The sequence below is a fragment of the Falco rusticolus genome, chromosome 3, assembly GCF_015220075.1.
Source record: "Falco rusticolus isolate bFalRus1 chromosome 3, bFalRus1.pri, whole genome shotgun sequence".
NCBI classification, from domain to species: domain Eukaryota; kingdom Metazoa; phylum Chordata; class Aves; order Falconiformes; family Falconidae; genus Falco; species Falco rusticolus.
The window spans coordinates 34,487,811-34,509,246 of record NC_051189.1 but is presented as its reverse complement, the minus strand read 5'-3'; the positions used below and the strand labels follow the sequence as shown (position 1 = coordinate 34,509,246).

General features: G+C 35.1%; 1 protein-coding gene across 4 annotated transcripts in view; it reads left to right on the top strand.

Moving 5' to 3' along the window:
- RALYL (RALY RNA binding protein like) overlaps positions 1–21,436 on the top strand; it is a 400,885-nt gene that overhangs the window by 175,346 nt on the left and 204,103 nt on the right. For all 4 annotated transcript variants that reach the window (XM_037381575.1, XM_037381576.1, XM_037381573.1 and 1 more), the window contains one exon: positions 17,789–18,067. In XM_037381575.1, the coding sequence (XP_037237472.1) occupies positions 17,812–18,067 (256 nt within the window). In that variant the 5' untranslated portion in view covers positions 17,789–17,811. The remainder of the gene's footprint in view (positions 1–17,788; positions 18,068–21,436) is intronic.

Genomic DNA, 21,436 nt, shown 5'->3' with positions numbered 1-21,436 from the left:
AATTTTGTTTTAAATTGACCTGAAACATTATTTTTTTAACTTCAGTCAGAAGGAAATTGAAAATTCTACTCCCCAGAGCTTTTTTCTGGAGCAGATTCTGTTAAGAACAGGTGGAACAGATACTTTCTGGCACCCTTTATGTCATTTAGTTGATTCTGTAATCACAGGCTAATTAAAAATGTACCTCAATTTGCAAGTTGTTAGTTTCTAAAGATTCTTTGGATCTTACTAGCTGGAAAAAGGTTGTTATGCGTCTCCTTAGCATTTGTATAGATAAAATCTTTAAAGTGTATATATTCGACTTCATAAACTATATATTGAGAAAGAGGACAACGTATATTTTAATTTAGAGGATTATTAACTGAGCTTGTAGCTGTTACTTTATAATCCTTATTGTTGAGTTGCCTAAGAGAGTACTAAAATTTTCAGATTCTCAGCAGAATTTTTTGCTTTTTTCCTAAGAGATTTAGTGAATTTGTAGCACAGAGAAGGAATTAAAAAAATAAAATCTCAGGGTCTTTCTGAAAATGTAGGTACATAGTTGTTGAGATAGATGGTATGGAAACATGCTTTTCTATTTGTGGAAAAAGTTTGGATTACAGAAAATCATGACTAGATGTGGATCTCTTTCTTCACTCTTTACTTACTAAAGTGTAGGAAGAAGGCAAAAGCTGTGAAAGTATTTTTGGTAGCACTAACACCGAGAACCAACAGATGATTTTTATACATATATGGCATGCTTTTATCAATGATGCTTTGTGAATCTGTTCATAACAGATTCCATCATCAAACTTAACTTATGATAATTGATAAAGTAGAACGTCATATTAACAGGGGTACAGAGGCAGAGGTAAATGTTTTTCTAGCATCTATGATACTTTAGGTAGACAAGTTAGTAAAAATGCCTTGGTTCCTGAGAAATCGAATACAATTTAAGACAGACATAGGTAATTCTATAAAAGTATGCACATGACCATTTGATAAGTCACCTTAACTGTAGGCCGAAAGTTACATTGTCTGCAGTAGAAGATATACAGTATTGTTTAAAAAAATCAGAGTAAATCATTGAACACATTTGAAATTGGTGCAAAATCTTTCTGAATAAACCCCACATTCTCTTAACCCGTGGAAATCAAAGGTTAAAAGTAAAAATATGATATAATAGCTTAGTAGCAATAAAAATACACTTTAGAAAGAATCTCTTTGAATTCTGTAAAATGTTTCATAAAATTTGGTTAAATGGAGCCTGACAACTTCAGTCTTGCATTGCATATGCTGCTAGATACCTCAGCCTCGCTTACCAAGAAAGCTGAAGGAAGTTCTTTGTCTGCAACTGATATCTATACAAATAGATGATGTCTACAGCTTTCTTAGTAGGAACCCTGTGAGTTATAAAATCTTGGCAGATTCATCCAGCTCTCCCAAACGCAGATCTAATAAGGGCATCTCATTTGGTTTAATCATATTCTTTCTTTTTTTAGTCTGTCTAGACTATTTTAACAACCATAGAGTTGTACTTTGCTCATGGTGGGTAGCATGCTTCTATTTGCGGATGGTATTTCAGGTTAAGTTTCTAATTTGGAATGTACCAGAACTTGGATGCAAACATCTGTTTGACTTTGTGCTACAACACATTTTCCTGTATAAAATATGAAGTTAGAAACTAGCTACACCAGAATTAAAGACCTACTTTTCCCTTTCAGTTAGAGTTCTTCTAACTGAAAAAGCAGTATGCCTTTCACTTGCAGAGGTGAATTGTAACACCTTGAATGAATCCCTGGAAAAAATCTATAAATGTCTATTTATGTGTATTAGATATAGATTATGATAGGATATTTTCAGATGTCAACATCACTTAAATATCAATATAAAATTATTGTATTGAGATAATTTATTAATATTATATATAATGGATTAAAAAACAATAAAGAAGTCTAATCTCATCCTATTTATCCTACACTTTACAGACCTAAAATATTTTTTAAAAAAACAACAACAAACAAACTGCAGGTACACTAGAAGGAATTGTTTCTGCAGATTTTACAAAGATAGAATGGTATATATACAGATAAGAAAGAATATTACACCCTATATTCCCACCCTCTCTGTGTTAGCTACCACCCTTCAAGTTGTCAGGAGTTGTTTCTCTGTTCTTAATTATAAATTTCAATTCCTACTTCCTACCACATTTCCCCAAAATAAGACCTTCCTGGGAAAAGGCATGTGGAAATAAGTTGTCATCGAAGTCTTCAGTATGTAAGGAAAAAACTTCATTTTCCAAAATGCCATTGTTATTAATAATGGTACTTTCTACTTAATCCCACAGTATTTTGCTCTTCCAAATCCTTCAATATTTCAGGATTTCACATCAAGGAGATTAGAATATGCATTGTTTCTGAATACTTCAAACTGCCTTTCTTCCTAAACCAAGGACACAACTAAAGACATAGTTTCTACTGTTTTGAAGGTATTTATCTTCAATTCTCAGTCTATTTAAGTTCAGGTGGGGAATGAAGTTAGAGAGACATTAAAAAAAAGAACAGAGAAAGGAAATGTGACACACTTTCACAAAGCTCTGGTGATCAGAGAATAAATTTGAGTATAGGAGGTTCAGGATATTATATTTTTAAAGCTATTTTGCATGGCATTTAAAATTAAATAATGATTTCGCAAGCTAGTCTTAGAGGATAGTGTTTTCTCTGTCTGGGGAGATGTGCCAAGTTATGTCTCCTGTAAAGAATAGGACTTGTCTCAAGATTTTATGTTGTGGTTCTCTTTCCAACACAAGATCTGGAGGTGGAAGATAATTTTATACTTCCAATATATGAATGATTGACAGTGTTACATTAGATATTTTCCCATTTTTCTGTGGAACTTCTTGGAAGGATTGTCTTGGTAGCCAGAGACTGAACTGTGCAGGAACACTTCTAAATGTTTACGCTTTGCAAAGCAATTGTTCTTCTGGACAAGGTGATTTCAAATCTCTGCTTTAGCTATTGTAACTAGACTGCCTGTATTACTCATACTTTCATGCAGATTGATGTGTCCCTTCATACTCACGTCACATGCAGTCCAAAGGTGTAAGTTATACACCTGAGGATTTATAGGTCAGACAGCAACAAACAAAAGGAGAACAAGGTTTTTGACTCTGTCAAACATCTTTACTGTCCTTAGATCCTACTACCTGCACTTTAGTTTTTGCATTAGTCACAGCATTTCACAGGTCTCTGGTATACTGCTGCAGCAAGAAAAGCAGGAATTAGTGCATATCTACATAATTTATTGCTGTTCTGAAGAAGTGTGCCACACGGAACTGCTAATTCATCTGGGACTGGTAGTAAAGACCTCAGTTGCCACTGCCAAAAGAACTTCAGCATTTCAGAATGGGTGTCTTGTTCAAAGCATTTTCCAAATATTCAGAAGATGGGAAAATGCATCAAATAGTAAGTTGTTATCTTTAGATTACCAATATATAAAACCCATAGATGGCTGCAATTTTCCACTCTTTCTTAAATGCATTTCTTTACACTCTTTTTTATTATACCCTTTAGAGGAGCTGACAGACAGAGAAAAAATAGCTCAATAAAAACCACTGGAAACATCTAAGGAAATCACTTTTGAGAAATACTTATGTGGTGAAATTTCATCCAGATCCTTCCCCTAACCATGACAAACATTTTTGTTGTGAAGGTACTCTTCCTTTTATAGAAGCTGACAGCACTTTCCTTTATGTAAATATTAAAGAGAGTGGTGAAAGCCACATATTGATTAAAGTGAAAGAAATAAAGAAATAATGGACTAGTAACCATTTCCTCAAACACATTTTCTTCTTAACAGTCCTAGCTTTCTCAGCAATGAAAAATATAAAAATAGAACAGTAAAAAGCATTAAATCAATACCTTTTTGCTGTAAATATACGATAATTTTAAAAGTAAATTCTTATATAAATTGAAGGTGGACTACCTTAAAAGATCTGATTTACAGAAGTATCTGCGTTCCAATTTCTCTTCAAAATGTTACCTGTACCTATTGATCTGCCATTCTGGTTTTTAATTCCACAACATCAGGTAAATTTTTCCAATAATCAGGAGCTGAAAAACTTATCAGAACATCTGTAATCAACATGTAATCAGTTTTAGAGAAAACATGGCAAGGATGGATAACAATAATAAAGACTGTTTTGAGTGGTACAATTTAATGATGACGACCATGATGTTACTCAGCCACAGCTTACACTTAAGAGTTAAAAATAATTCCAGTGATGATTTTCTTCAAAATGATTGATGTAACGTGTAAGAATTGACAAGCAGTTCATTTCTTACATGACAGTTCTCATCACTTACAGAAATGAGATACGTAGGAATTGGTGTTGTACTGCTAACAAAGCAGCTATAAGTTTTTGAAAAGGAATAAGATGCTCTTTAGTAGCATTTTTTTTTTCCAAAAGAAATATAAGAGTGCATAATCACATTAGGACAATAACTAACAATACTAGTGGAAATCAAGACTGTACGTTTTGTGCAATGTGGTTGGGCAACTGAGGCTTGCATGTTAAAAGATCAACGCTGAGTATGTTTTAGTTTCAAAATAATTAGTTTTGTCAAATAATTAATATTTGTTCACAAGAACGAGTTAAGCACATGCAGCATCACACATGTTGTAATTAGTTGGGATGATAAGGTAATATAGACTGAAAATAACCAATTTGAGTTGCCAAAGCTGATCACTTAAGCCAAGTGAAAAAACAAACAACTTTCTTCCATAGATTTCATACACACTTATAATTAACTTTGTCTGCTTCTGTGGTTTTTTTTATATTTGAGCTCTGAATAGCCAAGTTTCATTTGGTGTGAATGTTTTTGGACATTTATTTGAGAGCTTCCTGATCAAACTTGGTGGAAGAAACACACTAAAAGTCAATTGGAAGCAAACACTAATTTTTAACATACTCAATCAAATTAAATCTACGTAAACTAGACAAAATTAAAGAATATTTAGAATATTTAATATTTAATTTCAAGTGCTATCAAAAATCTGTTTGCAACTGATCAGTTTTTACAGGAAAAAAATCCTTACTCATGCAAGCTGCTGAATAATAAAACTTAAAGTGCACATGTTCAGATTCATTTGAGGGGATAACATAAAAACAAGAGCAAAGCCCCTCTCCTTTCAATTTATACTCTTTCCTGTCCCAGTTAAGTCAAGGAAAGCTACACTGTGGTTTAAGCAGAGTTGCTTTAGTAATGAATCCTTCTAATAATATCATCCATTATACCAGAGGTTAGATATTAGGACAGCAAGAGCTATAGAAAAATCTTTACAGGGTGGAAAATTTGAGAGATAAATTATTCATTGTAAATTATTTGCTTTAACCTGTTTTTACTGCACGCCTATCAGATAATTTACAGCTCTACATCATGATGTCGGAGATTGAATATAATCAATAGAATGAATTATTTAAATGTAAGATTCATAGTGAGGTTTCTTTATGCTCAAATTTGTCCAGTCTCCTGTGATACAGGGGAGGTAATAAGAAGTATACTTATGTTAAACATTCTGCATTTTAATGATTTCTACTGAATTTTCTGAAACTTTTCTTTTCAGGCTTGTATTTTTTGGCTTAAAAATAAGTCATAATCCATTTTGCATTTTGAAAATGTAGTGGAAATGTTTTCCTTTTTCCTTTTGTACTTTCCCATATGTATCTACAGTGTGAAAAGAAAGAGAAAAAGCAATGTACTGTGTAGTCAGTGTTACTAGAATCATTCTTTTACAGTCTTTAAAAATGCTATGCAGCTTAAAGATCTAGTGCTGCTCCTTCTGAAGCACATTAAAAGGCAAAAATTCAGTTTAATTGCAGCTAAAATCCTACTTTTTTACCACTGGCTTTGGCAAGGCCACAGTTCCACTCAGAGTAGTCATACAATCGTCTCTTGATAGAGTGACAGATTACGGTCACTTCAGGTGCTGCTGATCCCAGTGCTTACAAGACCATGTTCTTTTAGGTACAATATAGAGTAATAGCAAGTAAAAAAAAAAACAACCAAAACAAACAAACAAACAAAAAAAAACAAAAAAAAAAAAACCCCAACCCCCCCCCCCCCAACAAACCCCAAACAAACAAAAACGAACTTCTGATACAAATAAATTAGCCATTCACTGGAAAGGCCTATAGGAAGTGAAAACAAAAGCAGTGTGACAAACTTCATACCAGTGACACTCTTCTAAGGTTGGGGAGGAGGAAAATCTGTAGTAAGGACTCAGGAGAATGGAAGAAACAAAGTGGACTTGAGTATGGAATAGTGTGGATGAACTTGAGCAGAGTAGGGTAGACATGAGAGGAAGCAGAGAATATATGAGACAGGTGTTATAGGAGTAAGGTGATGAAAATATGACATGATACAAGAAGTCAGTACAAGAAAAGAGAATGACACTTTAGACATATCTGAATATAAATTGATTGTTTTCTGAGCAGTCTCTTTGCAAAGGGTTAACCAAAACCAGGAATATGCAGCCAGCACCAAATTCTAAAGTGTTCAAATATACACAGTTTTGAATCCCAGAGGACAGGTTACCTGCTTACATTAAATCATTAGGTGCTGTCCTGGAAAATCACCATTTGCTCAAAAAACATACTGCTAGAAGACAGATGTTGACAATAGGTTTTGTATGGTTTCCATCAAAAAGCCTGTATTAATGTGGTTAATTAATGTTCAAATAATATTTTTAGGGAAATGTTTTTGGCATATTTCTATTTAATTCTGTTTGCTTAAATGAGTTTCTGAAAGAGCACTAAATAAATAAAAGAATTATCTGAGTAGGGGCTATTATTGGGTTTGGGCATCAGATGTCTGCTAGAGTAAAATCACAGCTTCCCAAAAACTTACTAGCATCCCAAAGTAAATTAAAATCTCACTTGTATCTACTTGCTGCAGCAAAAAGTTACTGATGAGACTACAAAGATTGAGAAATACTGGAAAAAAGTTTCTCATCCCATTTTTGTTTGGCTTTTCACAAAACGATGAAGAGGGAACAAGTAAGACTTTTTGTGTGCATATATAATACATTTTAAAGGAAAATTGGAATATGATTTTGGGTGTTCTCAGTGGTACGTGCCCTATTTGAGCATACTGCTTTTAGCATGTTAAACTTTCTAGCAAATCTTTTTATATGATACGGGGCACAGTGTAGGAACTGCAGGTTTTGTGATCTCTCAGTAACAATGAAAATGTTACTATACTAAGTTTCGTTCAATTCCCTTGTCTCAGCACAGAACTGAAAAATAAACAGACAAATTAAAATTATTTTTGCATTAAAAGTGCCTAGTAAGACTTCAGCATGAAAATTCCCATAGATTTAACTACAGAGTAAATGTCCAGTTCTTTTGAAGATAGACTAGGAGGGAAATGTAGGGCGAAGACCCTGAAGCAGCCATGCAACAGTGATTGCTGAGAGCCAAGGCACACACTCAGGAGACCAGGAATGCACATTCTAATTTTCAGCAGCAGAGAACCAAATGAAGTTTTCCACTGTCCCAGAGAATGTCCTAAAATTGAACTATCCGTTAAAACACTGGGAAAGGTACCACAACTGGGGTTTCTGTCCTTAAAAGTCATGACAGAGGAAAATTACTAAGTAATCTCTGCAGGCAAGACAGGTCAAAAAATGAATTCAGGCAGATTTAAACATGCTCTGTAGATGAAGCCACTCAGTCTTAAAAAAAAATAAAGAAATTTCTGCAGAACATTAGACTACTTGTAAGCCTGAATGTCAGAATCTGAAGTGCAATTAAACTTCAGATGCATTCATGTTGAGTCGATAGAGGAAAAGAAGTTCTAGAGATGGCTTTGAATTTGTGTTTATAAAATGGTAGAAGCCCAGGAGAGTCTATGGACCTAGTTTATAAGGTTGCTTATGGTTGCATGACTGGTGGGGTGGGGGGTGGAAAGGAGCTGAAGTCAGATTTAAATACAAGGCTGACTTTAAGGCTTTAACAACCTCATCATTAGATCCGTACTCAGATTTTCTTGAAGTTTTTCCTCATCAGGTACCTATATACTGCATATATGGGTGATGGAACTTTCATAATTCCGTGTGGAAAATTCCATTGTCACAGTGTGGATGCAATGAACTCCTCTAAGATTTATCCAGGAGAGGAATTTCAGATGTCTTGTTCCTATCCTTGGTGGTGAGAGTATCTCTTGTTTCTTGATTAAAAATAAAGTTTCCTTGTAACCTTAAAATTTGATATGTGCACATGAGATTCAGTGTGTGAAAAGATAGACTAGACTTTCTAGATAGACTAGAAAGTCAGTCAGTGTTTTGTGGTGAAAAACAAAGATATACCTTCAGTTTCTGAGTCAGGATGTACTGTATAGGCTAAGGAATAAAACCAAGGCTCTGCAGGGATGTGGCAGTCTATCACGTGTTGCCTGCACATGTGCTTGGGTTTTAAACATGCAATTCATGCATGACAGATACAAAAATATAGCGAGGCTGAATAAATGGGGTAAAAGAATGGGATGGATAAAGCAAAAGCACAATATGCCTGTGATTTACTGCATCATTTTGGGAAAGTTACCAGCTGAGCTAGAGTCAGACATCAGAATTACTCAGTTGTCCGTACTAGATTTTCTTCCCGTAAGTCAGATGCACAATATGGTCACCTGGCATAAATCCCCAAGACAGGCTTCTGAGAGGGACATTATGGAGTGAATACAACAGTAAATGTGATTCTAATTTGCCTGTGATTATGAAAGTCAAGTACGCTTAAATACCTCTCTCCATTATGAAAGATCAAATAATTATTTTGATCAACTAATACATGAGATAAACTGGAAAAAATGCCCATGAACAGAAAATACAGAAAAAGACTTAGGAGTATACAGGTATAAGTGGTATGGACAGGAAAAACAAAGACATCACTGATCCTCAAAACAAAGTCCTATGTTTTCAATTAAACTGTATAGTTTCTATTAAACTTCCTAATGCCACAGCATTTTTGCAGTATTTTCAATTCTTTCATTTCATTCATGTAACGACTTGCTGAACTGGAATATCATCGGTATTATTGCCAGTTTCTGAAGAAAGAGGACAAGGTAGAGATATTAAGCGACTTGCTTAAGGCCTCTTATCAGGTCTCTACCAGAGCTAGGATTACAGTTCGGAAGTTTTTGACTTCTTGTTTGGTATTTGGCAGCCTAGACTGTGACATTCCTCAAATCCAATTTCAAATTTTTATAAAACAATAGAGGAAACATAGGGGAGCAAAATTCTAGTAAAAATAATGTTACTGAAAGTTTCCTCAGAGGCTTTAGTAGCATAAAATTAGCTGAAATAGTCCATCGATGAGTTCGTTATAGGGATCTCAGAAGAAATTAAGATTGGATGAGATTGGATGCTACTTCAAAAAAGCATGACAAATTTGTCAAAATAATCTTCTTCCCTTAAGAAAAAATTTGAAAAAATTATTCATATCCACCAAGCTATGTTTAATATCATGTGTCCCAAAAAACAGCTTAGTATATAACAGAGAAGGTTTGGAATGAGAACTCTGTTGTAGGGGAAACATCTAACATGGGTACCCTTAATAGACCTGGTTTTAAATAATGTCTTTGAATTGTAATGCATTAAAAAAAAAAATGCTGATTAAAATTTCAGAAGATGTTGTCATATGGGACTGTAAACTCCCTTGAGAGCAGAGAAAACTGGTGAAGTCTATTAGGATGGTTAGAAATATAAAAATGATAGTAGGAGACTGTCTCACTTGCCAAGGCTCATTTAATCCTCACAGTTATATGAAGCTGAAGAGAAAGCAAAAACACAGAGGAAGCAACACTGCCAAATGAGACCAAGCAACCCTAGAGTACATGAGATTAGCTTGAAATGTCATATGACAGCAAATATAGCTAAGATTGTTTTTAGGCAATCCATAGTGTCACCAAGTGAAGAGTGAGAGAGCAGTCCTGCACCTTTTACTGTCACTGTACCTAAAACTGAAGATTGAAAACAGATTTAGGCCATAGAAACTGTAGAAAGTCAGAAATGCATTAAAAATTATTAAGAAGCTAGCAGGAATGACTGATGAGGGAAGATTAAAATAGCTTGCTGTATAAATGATAAATGATGACTTGGAGGAAATGAGATAGCTGGCTACAAATAGATCTGGTCAAAATATTAGAAGTGAAGGGGAAAGTCACCAAGTTTTGTTTGCCTTTTTCTTAAGAAAAGAATAAAAAATAAAATTGTTCAGTTTTATCTCCAGGAGCCTGATTGACAACACATAAAAGCAGCACATCCCAAAATGAAAAGCTTCCAATATTAGCTTCCTGGATAGACATATTCAACACATAGATCACAACTAAGACACGTTAAAGAAGAGTATGAATGTTGACCTTTATTTGTCTGTCTTATGTTAGTGTCAAAATATTGTGATTGTACTTTTTTTCCTGGAGATGTTTTAAAAGGTGTGAGGGGAAAATACCAGGTGTCCCATTCTGGAATTTGCTATGTTGTAACCTCAATGTCCATGTCTGTTCCCTGGAAAAGCGTATCTCTTGATGGGATTAGACAGTTAGGTAATGTAATATCTTTACCCTATTCCAGATTTCACTTAGAATCCCAAATAAGTCTTTATTTATTTATTTTATTTTTTTTTTAATCTCATTTTAGTATTTTCCCCCTGAATTTACTGTACTGTTTACACAGCTATACTGGTATGTGCTATCACAGTTATTTTCTTATCTTAGCCAACAGGATTATGGTTTGATTTTGCAATTGATCAATAGAGAAAGCCTTGTATTTAAAAGGGATTAAATATGATGGGGGAAAGGGACCCATATCTGAGTGCTCATCGAATAATTTTATTAGGGAAATTTATTTCTTTACATGATTATGTAGGGCTATTTTCTATATCCTGAGAACAAAGAGCATATGAATGGGAGGGAAAATCCCTATAAATCTCCACTGACAGGTTTCATTTTCTTCTGCCTGTTTGGGTGGGAGAAGATCCTGGCACCATGAGCTAGTGCAGGTCAATAAGAAGTGATAATTTCTGTCCATTTGTACAGACTTAGACCTTATCCTCTTTCCTCTCCCTCCTTGGAGGTTGTGCTGCTCCTGAGACAGAGTGCATGTCTCCCCTGCAGTCTTTCAAATGTTTAAACAATTAACCCAAATGAATGTATTAGTGAAAGTATGTTATGATATTTGGCTGTATGGTGTTATTAATATCTAGTTATTTTCCCTTTTTTAAAAAATCAGACATATTTTATTCACCCTCCCAAAAGAGAGAGTATTTGTCTCTTTGAGAACAGTGTCAACAGATGAAGTGCGATCTATTACATCATTTTATTTTTTAGTCCTTTGTTTTCTACAAGATGTGGCATAGCAAGTATTGATGCGTTTTGTCATTTATATGGCTCCAGAAATCCCAGCTTAAAGGGAGCATTGTCTGTGTCATAGACATGATGTGTCAACACCTTCTTAAAAATAATTGAAAGGAAAACTTAAAGCTAATTCATAAAAATAAAACAAAAATAGAAAGGCAGGATATCTTGGGGAGAGAGAGGTGAAGCAGATTCTTTAACTTTAATGAGAACTGGAAAAGCCCAGAATATTTTGATGTGGATTTAACCAGCCATCTTATGAATAGCTTTTTTCTTTATTTGTGTGACCTAGATATAGCAAGTCATTAAAAAAGAAATTAAATATAAAGAAGAAAGGATTTTCCAAGACAAAATATATTTTATCTGATAATGTTCTGTTCTCTCTCTTCCCTGCTTCCATCCCTCCCTCCCACCATGAAATATTCAATATTCTTAATTCCAACAGGTATGTAAAATTTTACAGGGATTTGTCAAGGACTGAATTTAACTGAGATAAAATAGTTTTTAATGACAGCTTATTAAAGGAATAACATTAATATTGAATTTTCTCCATTAATATTAGTACCAATGCAAGACAAATCTATGCTGATTTCACCCACAGAAGGACACTTGCAATATTTAAACACCTTAAATTTGTCTGCAACACTACAAAAGTATTAATGTTGTCACTGTTGTTAAAAAGTAGTTCAAAAGGAGAAAAATATATTATGGCCTTAATTTCTTTTAATATTTATTGATTCTTAAACCTTAAAGACACTAAACCACAGAAGAACTCAACTATTAAAGCAAGGTTTGAACCTTGATTGTTGCGAAAGTTCAGCTGTTAACTGAGACTGGATAACAGAAGGGCAGACATAAATTGCTTGGAAATGCTGAAGAGAGCACCATGTGTTTTACAACCATGTGTTATAGTGCTGCATTTTGTCCATCTAAGGACCAATACGTGATGTTCAATATTTGCCAGACTGTCCATGTTCAGATTGACCCCCAAATATCCTAGCAATTAATTTTTCACAGGCTGTACTTTTTACTGTGGATTTCATTGTGGAGAAAGACATCACAGTCCAACTATGTGTCTATTTAGGTCTTTTTCTGTCTTTCTTGGAAGGATTTTGTGATTATTAAATGTGTATAATGCATCTTACTATGCAAACTTCATTATTGTAAATAGTAAAAATCAAGATTTGGAATTTAATGGTGCTTAGATAAGCTACTGATTATGAGAATTTTCAAACTTAGAAATCTTTATCCATAGAATGAGTCTTTTGCTATCACATAGATATAGTACAAAGTGTTGATTTCCTGACTCAGCTCTACACATGATCTCAAACGGATTTTTTTTGAGGGGGGGTTGTGTGTGTGTGTGGGGGGGTGGTGGTGAAAGTGTGTTTCATTTTTCCTAATATTTTCTTTGAAAACATAATGAGTACATAGAAATTTTATATTAAATTGCTCTCTATGTAAGTGACATGTTTCTAATGTCTTTTCAGAAAACATTGAAGTGTTCAAATATTATCAGTTTACTTGTTTCAGTTTTTCCTCAATAGACTCTAATTTTTCCTGAAGTCACTGCAAGTAATATTTAGTTCATTCAAAGATATAGGGTTTTTCTATTTGCTTAAAAAAAACCCAAGTGTTTTATTTACAGAAGAAAATAGCTCCAAGATAAAAGCACATAAATATGTAGAAACTCCTCTAAGTATTACTAAACTTGTTGGACGCAAATCCTTTAAAAGTGAAAGTAAGTACAGATCTTATAAAAAAACCAACAAACCAAGCCCCTAAACCATCAATATAAATTTTTCCTAACTTCTTTTAAAGATATTTATTTTTAAATAAAATATCTTCTTTTAAAGATATTAATTCTAACAGAATTCTTACACATCAGCCTCATTGTTTATTCTGCATAGGAAAATGCATAATAATAATTTCAGAGACAAGTTAGCAGTATTCAGTAGAAATTTAATTTGGCTGATGAATTCCAATCAGTCTTTTAAGATGAGAAACAGTTGTACAACTAGGAAGATGCTGAAGTGAATTGCTCTCAAAATCCCTTTAAACAGCTTAAGTCCTCAAGTCTCCATATGTCCCAAGTTGTTTTGCAGTTTGACCAAAATACTGCCTCTTCAAAGATAAATTTTGAATTTTGCTGTGAAGAGTCATTGGTAGAATGTGTAAGCAGCACAGGAAGCAGAGATCCAACAAGACTATCATAGTTCCTTCTTGCCTCTACCCTTCCAAAGAATTGACTTGGAGTTACTGGGATGTAGAATTTGACAATTTGTTGCCTTTCCCTTTGCTTCAAGTCCTGTGCTCTTCCTTGCACTGGGCCACAGCACAACTGTAAAAGGGATCATTGTCTTCACTATTCTGGAGTTAAGCACAGCATCGTAGCAGGAACATCTATGAAATGGGAGATGTGGGTTCAAACCTTCATCTTATGGACTGAAGATGAGTTTCATAGCCACAAAACAATGCTTTGTCATGCTTAACCAAACGTTGTCAGAAAATGCTGGAAAAGTGAGGGAGGCCAGGGCTTAAAATCTGTCCCCCTTTTCAGCACTTAGACAAATCTAAGCTTAAGTTTAGATTTGTCCCATGTGTGTGCTGGACAATAGGAACCACATTTCAGTAATTTCCATTTTCATTCTTGTTTAACATGTTAGAAATTTTAATGTTTAAAGCAAATTTGTAAACTTTATTCTTTGAATCAGAGATCTATGTAATAATAGAAATGGTCTAATTTATAACTTCTGTGTTCAAGTACACAAAGAACTAGTTAGTTCTGGGTAGAATAATTAAATCAGCAACAGCATAAAACAATGCTGTGTATCAGGGGTCCTCAAACTATGGCCCCCCAGGGTCCTCAATCCAGCCCCCGGTATTTACAGAACCCCCCCGCCGGGGGTTGGGGGGGGGAAACCAAGCAGCCGCAGATGACTGCCTGCCACTGCATCCGCGTGCCGGCCCCCTGGATAAAAAGTTTGAGGGCCCCTGCTGTATATAATGAAGTGTATTGAATAAGTAAGCATGATGAAGTGTATTGACAGCTAGATATTATTCACAATGCATTTCCTAAAATATATGTTTGGCATATAGGGGATATTTATTACTAGCAAGGGTCGCTGCAATAATAGGAAATTAGCAAGATACCCTATTAAAGGCTGCAAGGATATGAGATGATTTCAGATACATTTCTCTCACTGCTTCATTTATTCTGCAGTTGTATGAGTTACAATGTTTGTCATTTTACTGATAGCTCCAAGACAGGTATAATTCAGTATTCACAGATGCATATTGTAAGTAAGGTGTAAGACCTACCATAAGTTCTTTCTTATTGTAATGAAGATCCCATGTACCTTTGATTTTCATTAAATATTCACAATAGTATTGTATGTTGACCAGCAAGGCAATCAAATCTCAATTATTCACGTTGGTATTATTCTCACCCTTTGAATTTCTGCAGCACGTTTTCCTGACTGCTCATTTGAATATGAGAGAACCCACTAGACAACTACTTTTCTTTGTGTTATTAAAACATTGCAAATTTGCATTGCAAAGAACAACTACAAGAGAGAAACATTCAATGTCCTATTCAAAGTCTATTTAAATCACTGCATAGCAAAACTGGGAAAAAAAATATAATGAAGATTTTTATGACATGAAGAAAGGAATAGTTCCCTAAATCCCATGTTAAATGACTAAACAATACAGGAAATATAGCATGCAGTACTCTGTGTTTTGAAAGCAGTTGTGATGGCAATAATTAAAAGAGTTTTGTTGCGTATAATTTTCATGCAAGTCTTTTCTAAGCAGAAGATTTTCTGTAGATTGTGTCCCCTTGTTATTTTTATTATTAGTGCGTCAGTTGTACCCAAAATGTACCAGCCGAGGTGCCATCCTTGTGTGATGTGCTGTATAAAAATACACATAGAGACAGATGAGTCAAAAAAAAGCAAGTCTGAAGTCTAAAAAGTGGAAACAGAGGCACAAAAAAAGTGTCTTGCTGAGAGTCATAAGCGGGCGAGTGGAAGAGACAAGCCTACCAGCCAAGTCCACTACTTCCTGGACCAGTAGTCTTACTTGTGAGACACTACCTCTGTGAGTTTAGTAAAATCAGTTCAGCTACACAGCTGATAAATGTAACAGAAAACATTAACAAAATGTTAAGAATTATGTAATAATATAGATATAGCTTTTTTTCTGGATGTTCTCAAAGACGAACACAATACTGTCCATGTCAAGTTTTCCCAACAGAAGTGCTATTTGCACAGTGAAGTGGTGTGTGTCCTGGAACCACAAGGGATACCAGTGGTTCCCTGTTCACCAGCTACTTGACTGCAATAACATTTTATGCCTAGCTACTCTACCATGTTACCTCATCAGTCTGGGTCATTAGGGCTTTTGAAGCTAACACGGCTATGCTATTGTCACTTTGACTTCTGTGTAAATACAGGTATATCTAAGATGGGTTTAGACTTGCTAGCTCCCAGATAATATCAGCAGTCTATTTAATGCCAATATGGATCTCAATGTCCATTATATTTATGTTTTACAGGTGGTTTGTCTTCAAACTGTTATGGTACCAAGCCTACTATTACAACTGCTCACAATACGCAGGTTAACTATATATAGATGTGATTTCAACACACATGATCTGCACAGCTACCTAGAAATATATACTATTGAGTCTGTGATATGATAAAGCTAAGAGGCTTTTGGTCAAGGCGGTTTTCCTGGTTTTCCATGATGAATGTTGTGCATGTATACAGTATCTTATGTTCCCAGAATGTATTTAAAATCGATAAACTTACAGGAAAACATATTTTTCTAGTTTTCTACAATATTTTCTCTAAATGTTGCGCTATGAAGGAAGCTGTCATATTAAGTTGTTAAACAAGTGAAAGCTATTTGACTGATAGCCCCATTGCTTGCATTCATTTAACACAGCAGACTGTTTGCCAGGACTCAGCCCACATGGCTCCTTTGTGTGTTCTTGCCTGAAGGGTGGGGGTTTGGATCCTGTGTGCTGGAGATGGTCAAAGTGCCCATGGCTGCGGCTGCGGCTGTTTTGTTCACCAGGAATTGTGCAGAGTTCAGTGACAATGGTTTCTTTTTTCATCAGTCTAGCTTAATATATGGTAGCTATTGATTTAAAATATGAAACTTCTGCTAGTCAGTGTCAAGCTTTACTCCAGAATAGAAGTCATTATTCCTTTTCATCTTGAGAAATGAACTGAGCTTTAACTGCGAGCAGTATTTAACTGCATTCTCTTCTTGCCTGAGCTGTTACTGTGATATGATCAAAAGTATGAACAGGTTAAAAAATAGTAACATAATTCTTAGCTGTAAGACGTGGCCTATATTTGACTGCTGTCTTAGTGACCTCCTTCTTACAAAATGTTTTCACCATGTAGAGGTATGCATATTTTTGGCATTTCTGTTGTCTAATATAGCTAAAGAAAACCCAGCAGCAACATGGGACAACTTCTTTCATTTCATCTCCATCTAAGTAAATTGATGTAAATTAAGGAAACCTGCTGGCAGGTGGAATTTGCATATATATTAAGAAAAATCAGGTGCACTTCGGAAGTGTGAGGTTAGATGAACATAAGAAGTAATTTGTTTTGTTTTCTTTTGCCAAATCTTTCCCAGGAATAGTGTGGATATTTCCATTTGAGATATGTCAGGATGTATTTAGATTAGTGACCTTAAAGGAAAAAGCAAAGCAGCAAGCAAATCCGTGTCCTGTAACTAAGCAAGGTTTTTTTCAAACTATTTAATTCTAGCAACATAAGCCACTGTCTCTTTTTTTTTTTTTTTTTTTTACTGAATTAATAGGGAAAATTGTTCTGATAGAAACATATTGATTGCAGTAAAGAACTGTATGTTACGTGCCCTGCACTCTCACAGTAGTCAACGATATTTAACTGTTAAGAAGTGTGCTCTGGCTAACACTCACCAAACAAAAGCAGAGTTGTCTTTCATTTTTAGAGTTTGTTCTCTGCATGGCCTTGAATGTTCATTTATTTGACGTAAGATAATGATTCATTCTCTTGCTTTGCAGTTTCTAGACAGCCAGGTACTTAAAAAGTCAATACTGAATTTCTAAGCAAAAATCCACATATGATTACAGTAAGCTCCAGTACCACAGCATTACATTAAAAGATATATTGTTATATTTTATATCTATAAAAGTAAGAAGTTTTAACTTGACTTATGAACAGTATTTTAAAATGTGCTACCTTGGTTTATTGATAATAATTTTTAGAGAGTATAACTCTTCCGAGTCTAGATTCAACCTAAGTGGAAAATGAAAAGTGAATTACAGTGGGGAAAATCACCTAAGTCAGGAGAATCTGCATGTTTGAAACATAATTCTTCTTTGTTCTTTATTTAAGGGCTAAAGCCAAGTGATCCAACCATGACTGGCAAAACACAGACCAGCAACGTCACCAATAAGAATGACCCAAAGTCCATCAACTCCAGAGTCTTCATCGGCAATCTGAATACAGCCATTGTCAAAAAAGGTGACATCGAAGCAATCTTTGCAAAGTATGGGAAAATAGTTGGCTGCTCAGTGCACAAAGGTTATGCATTTGTACAGTACATGAGTGAGAGGCACGCAAGGGCTGCAGTGGCGGGAGAGAATGCCAGGATCATTGCAGGGCAGCCACTAGGTAAGGGCTTGTTCATATCATTAAATATAGTTTTCTCTTTCATTTCTGTTTGAAATACCATCTGCTGCTGGTGCCTTGGGGACTAGTAAGTTTGTTTTGCCATTGTTCCATCTAAATGCCTTTCCAGGATGTTGGATCTGGCAGAATTTTCAGAGTGTTAGATGTTACCTAGATATTATGAAATATTTAGTGCTATAAGCTGCTGATTTATTAAATGTCTCACTTCTGACTGCTTTATACTTCTCTATGTAATCCCATTGCAGTGAACATGATTACTCGTGAGGAAAATACAAGTATTTTCTCTTAGACTCTAGTTAGTAAATTTAATGTAATATAACAAGACTTATCTAGTAGATGTCATTACCTTGCATTTAATGAGTCCAAAATAATATACAGCCCAGTGGTCTGCCAGATATTATACAGAAGCAAAAGAATGAGTTTTGTAAGACCTTGAAATTGTACCAAATCAAACCATAGTGCTGTTATTCATTTGGAGAAGTTTATTATTAAATCTTAGGTTGACGTTATTCCCACATAATGTTGCAGATGCTGTTCATCTGAACTCAAATTTTTTTTAAAAAAAGTGTAATATTTTTGTTTTCTAGTACTTTGTCATGAACACTTACGTAAGATCTGGTTGTTTCTTATTGCAAGTATTACCTCTGCAAGCTATTTGCAATTAGATATAGAGGCTGTCAATGATAAAATCATCTGGAGCACAATACTAACTCCATCTGTCATATATATAGTAATGATGGATAGTACAGCAAGATGTTTGGTAGGAGCCAGAGATCTTTCACTAGACCTCTGAACTATATTGCTCAGATCTAAACCCATGTGCTAACAGTTATGTCAGTTGAAAAGGTGAAGTGTAGCTAGTGCTTTGGCTGTAACAAATCATAAAGAATGGATATGGCTTATTCATTTTCAGTTTATCAGGCTGTGGAAATCTATTTTTCTGATTATTTGTAAAAATTGAAACATTTGTATTAGATGGGTTGCTGTTTAGTACGGTTGCTCAACAATATTTCAAGTTTTATAACCCCTGTATTTTGGGTTCAAAAGAAAACCAGATTAAAGAATTCCAACTACACTTTAGGGGAGATTATGACTTTTTTAGGAAAAGCTATATATATGAGTGAAATAAAGAACTGAAGTGGTAAGAGCAAGTAAGCAAAGTCAGTCTGTGGGATGGCATTATTAGTAGTTTCCTGGAGCGGTAATCTCAGAGCAATAGGCCATGTAATGCCATCAGTGCATTATTTACAGCTCCTTGCACGCTGGCCTGACCATATTTTTTAAACTGTGTTTTCCTAAGGCAACAGATCTGTTATTACTATGACTACTGTTGCTAGTCTTTTAGTATTTCTTGTGGCATCTATAATATGCCAAGTGTTTTGTACAAAGAGATGCCCTTGCTCTACTCAGAGTACTTTTGTGCTTTGTATAGAAGGTAAGTGAAGTTGTAAAAGAACTTAAGGGCAAATAATTACATGATTTGTTCAAACCTGATAATAATAACAGAAATTTTATTTGATATTAAGTTTCAACTGTATAATCTTAAAATACTGTGATTATTCTGCAGTCTTGTGGTGGCGTATTTCATGCTTCAATTCCTGATGTATCAAAGAATATAAAGAATAAGTAAGGTGAATTTGGGTTTTTTTTAGCTGTTCCAAACCTCATTTACTCTTTCTGTATATGAAATACAGTTGTCATCGGTATTGTTTGACAAAGAAAATTACTTTGTAAAACTGGTACTTCCCGTTAGACAAACTGTTTCTAGGAATTCTTTTTATTGGCAGTGGACATTAGCAGTCACCTCAGAATAATGAGGGGGCAATAGATAAAATCAGCTTGGCATTATGACCCAGAAGAATAACTTATGTGAAAACTTTGCATTTGAATGGAAGGAAGTAACAGGTAGACTCATTACTGTGAAACTACTTACTGAAGTATGACCTTGTTCTCTGTCATGAGAACCTTGCATTCTGGAATAAACAGAACACATGATTTTATACAACAGTCAAGGTATTGAAAGGGGACAAGAAAGGCCTTTTACAGATGTACAAATAAACTTGATTAGCATAGCGGAATTTTCCTTTAAATGGAATTACAATATGTTAGTAATAGAATGAGGGCTGGATGGTAGTCAGTGGTGGAAAAAGGAATATTTGAAAAAGATTATCCCATAGTATATGCCTGATACTACTATGCACCCTAGTACTCAGTACCTCACAAAAGAAGGAATAATTTAATTTAGACTGCATTATTAATCTGCATTAGTTCTTTCATAGTTTAGGCAAAATAACCATTTATGTTAGTTCCTGTCTTCTATGGAGTCCTGCCATTCAAAATTATGATAACCTCTACAGCAGCTTTACCCATGAGTCAGAAACTGTTCACCTGTATGTAACAGAAATTAAAGATTCAACCTGTAAATTCCTCTAACTGTATCAGTGCTTCACAATTCACTGAAGATACTGTATAAATGTTTCTTCTGAGGTGTTAGGCTCCATAGGCATGTAACAAGGCATTTAGTTTAACAAATTCCTCAGAGGTAAAAATCTTAAGCATTGGCAGTGCCCTCAGCCTTGCCAGATTCCTGTGGGTCATTATAATTGGCCTGCTGGTCTTCTCGGACAACTCTCAAGCTCCTACTGATGTGTTTGGTGGCCAGTGGCGTGTAATGGCTATGCCGTGGATATTGTAACTTCAGGGAAATGGATTTCATGAGCTATGTGATTATTTCCAAGTTTTCTGTTCCATGAAGTGCCACATGCTCTAAAAAGCTGTGGGGAAGAAATCATAAAGGAACACAGAAAAACATGCTCAAGAAACGTATTTGTATTATTGTAAAGCTCAGTGTAGCTTCTTGAAGTGGTATTATATCTTCATGGAAACAGCATGTTTGCCTGCCCACAGGGCAGGGACAGGTCGGTATTCAGCACAGAAGTCTGCTTTACAATGATTATTTTGTGAATTTCTTCAGGCTGGAGTCAAAAAAATGTTCAGATTGGTCTAGGACAGAACTGCACGTTCCCTTTTGTGGGCACATACTCACATAATCCCCTCTGCTTTATCACCTCAAAAATTTTTCATCCATTTAAACACATCTATGAGTTAGCAAATATTTGCCCATATTTGCCTCCTGGCCAAACAGGGCAAAGAGACAGGGTGAATAAGAATTATTCTGAGGAAATATGGAGTCTGTCTGTGAGCTTTACCAAGGGTAATTTCACTGCTCTGTGGTGAGAGGAAGACTAGACACCTGCTGGCTCCAAAGCAAATGGTGCAAGTCCCTTGTTGCAGCTGTGGGCTGAGGAGCGGGCTGCAGCAAGAATGAAACTTTTGGTTACATGATGGAGA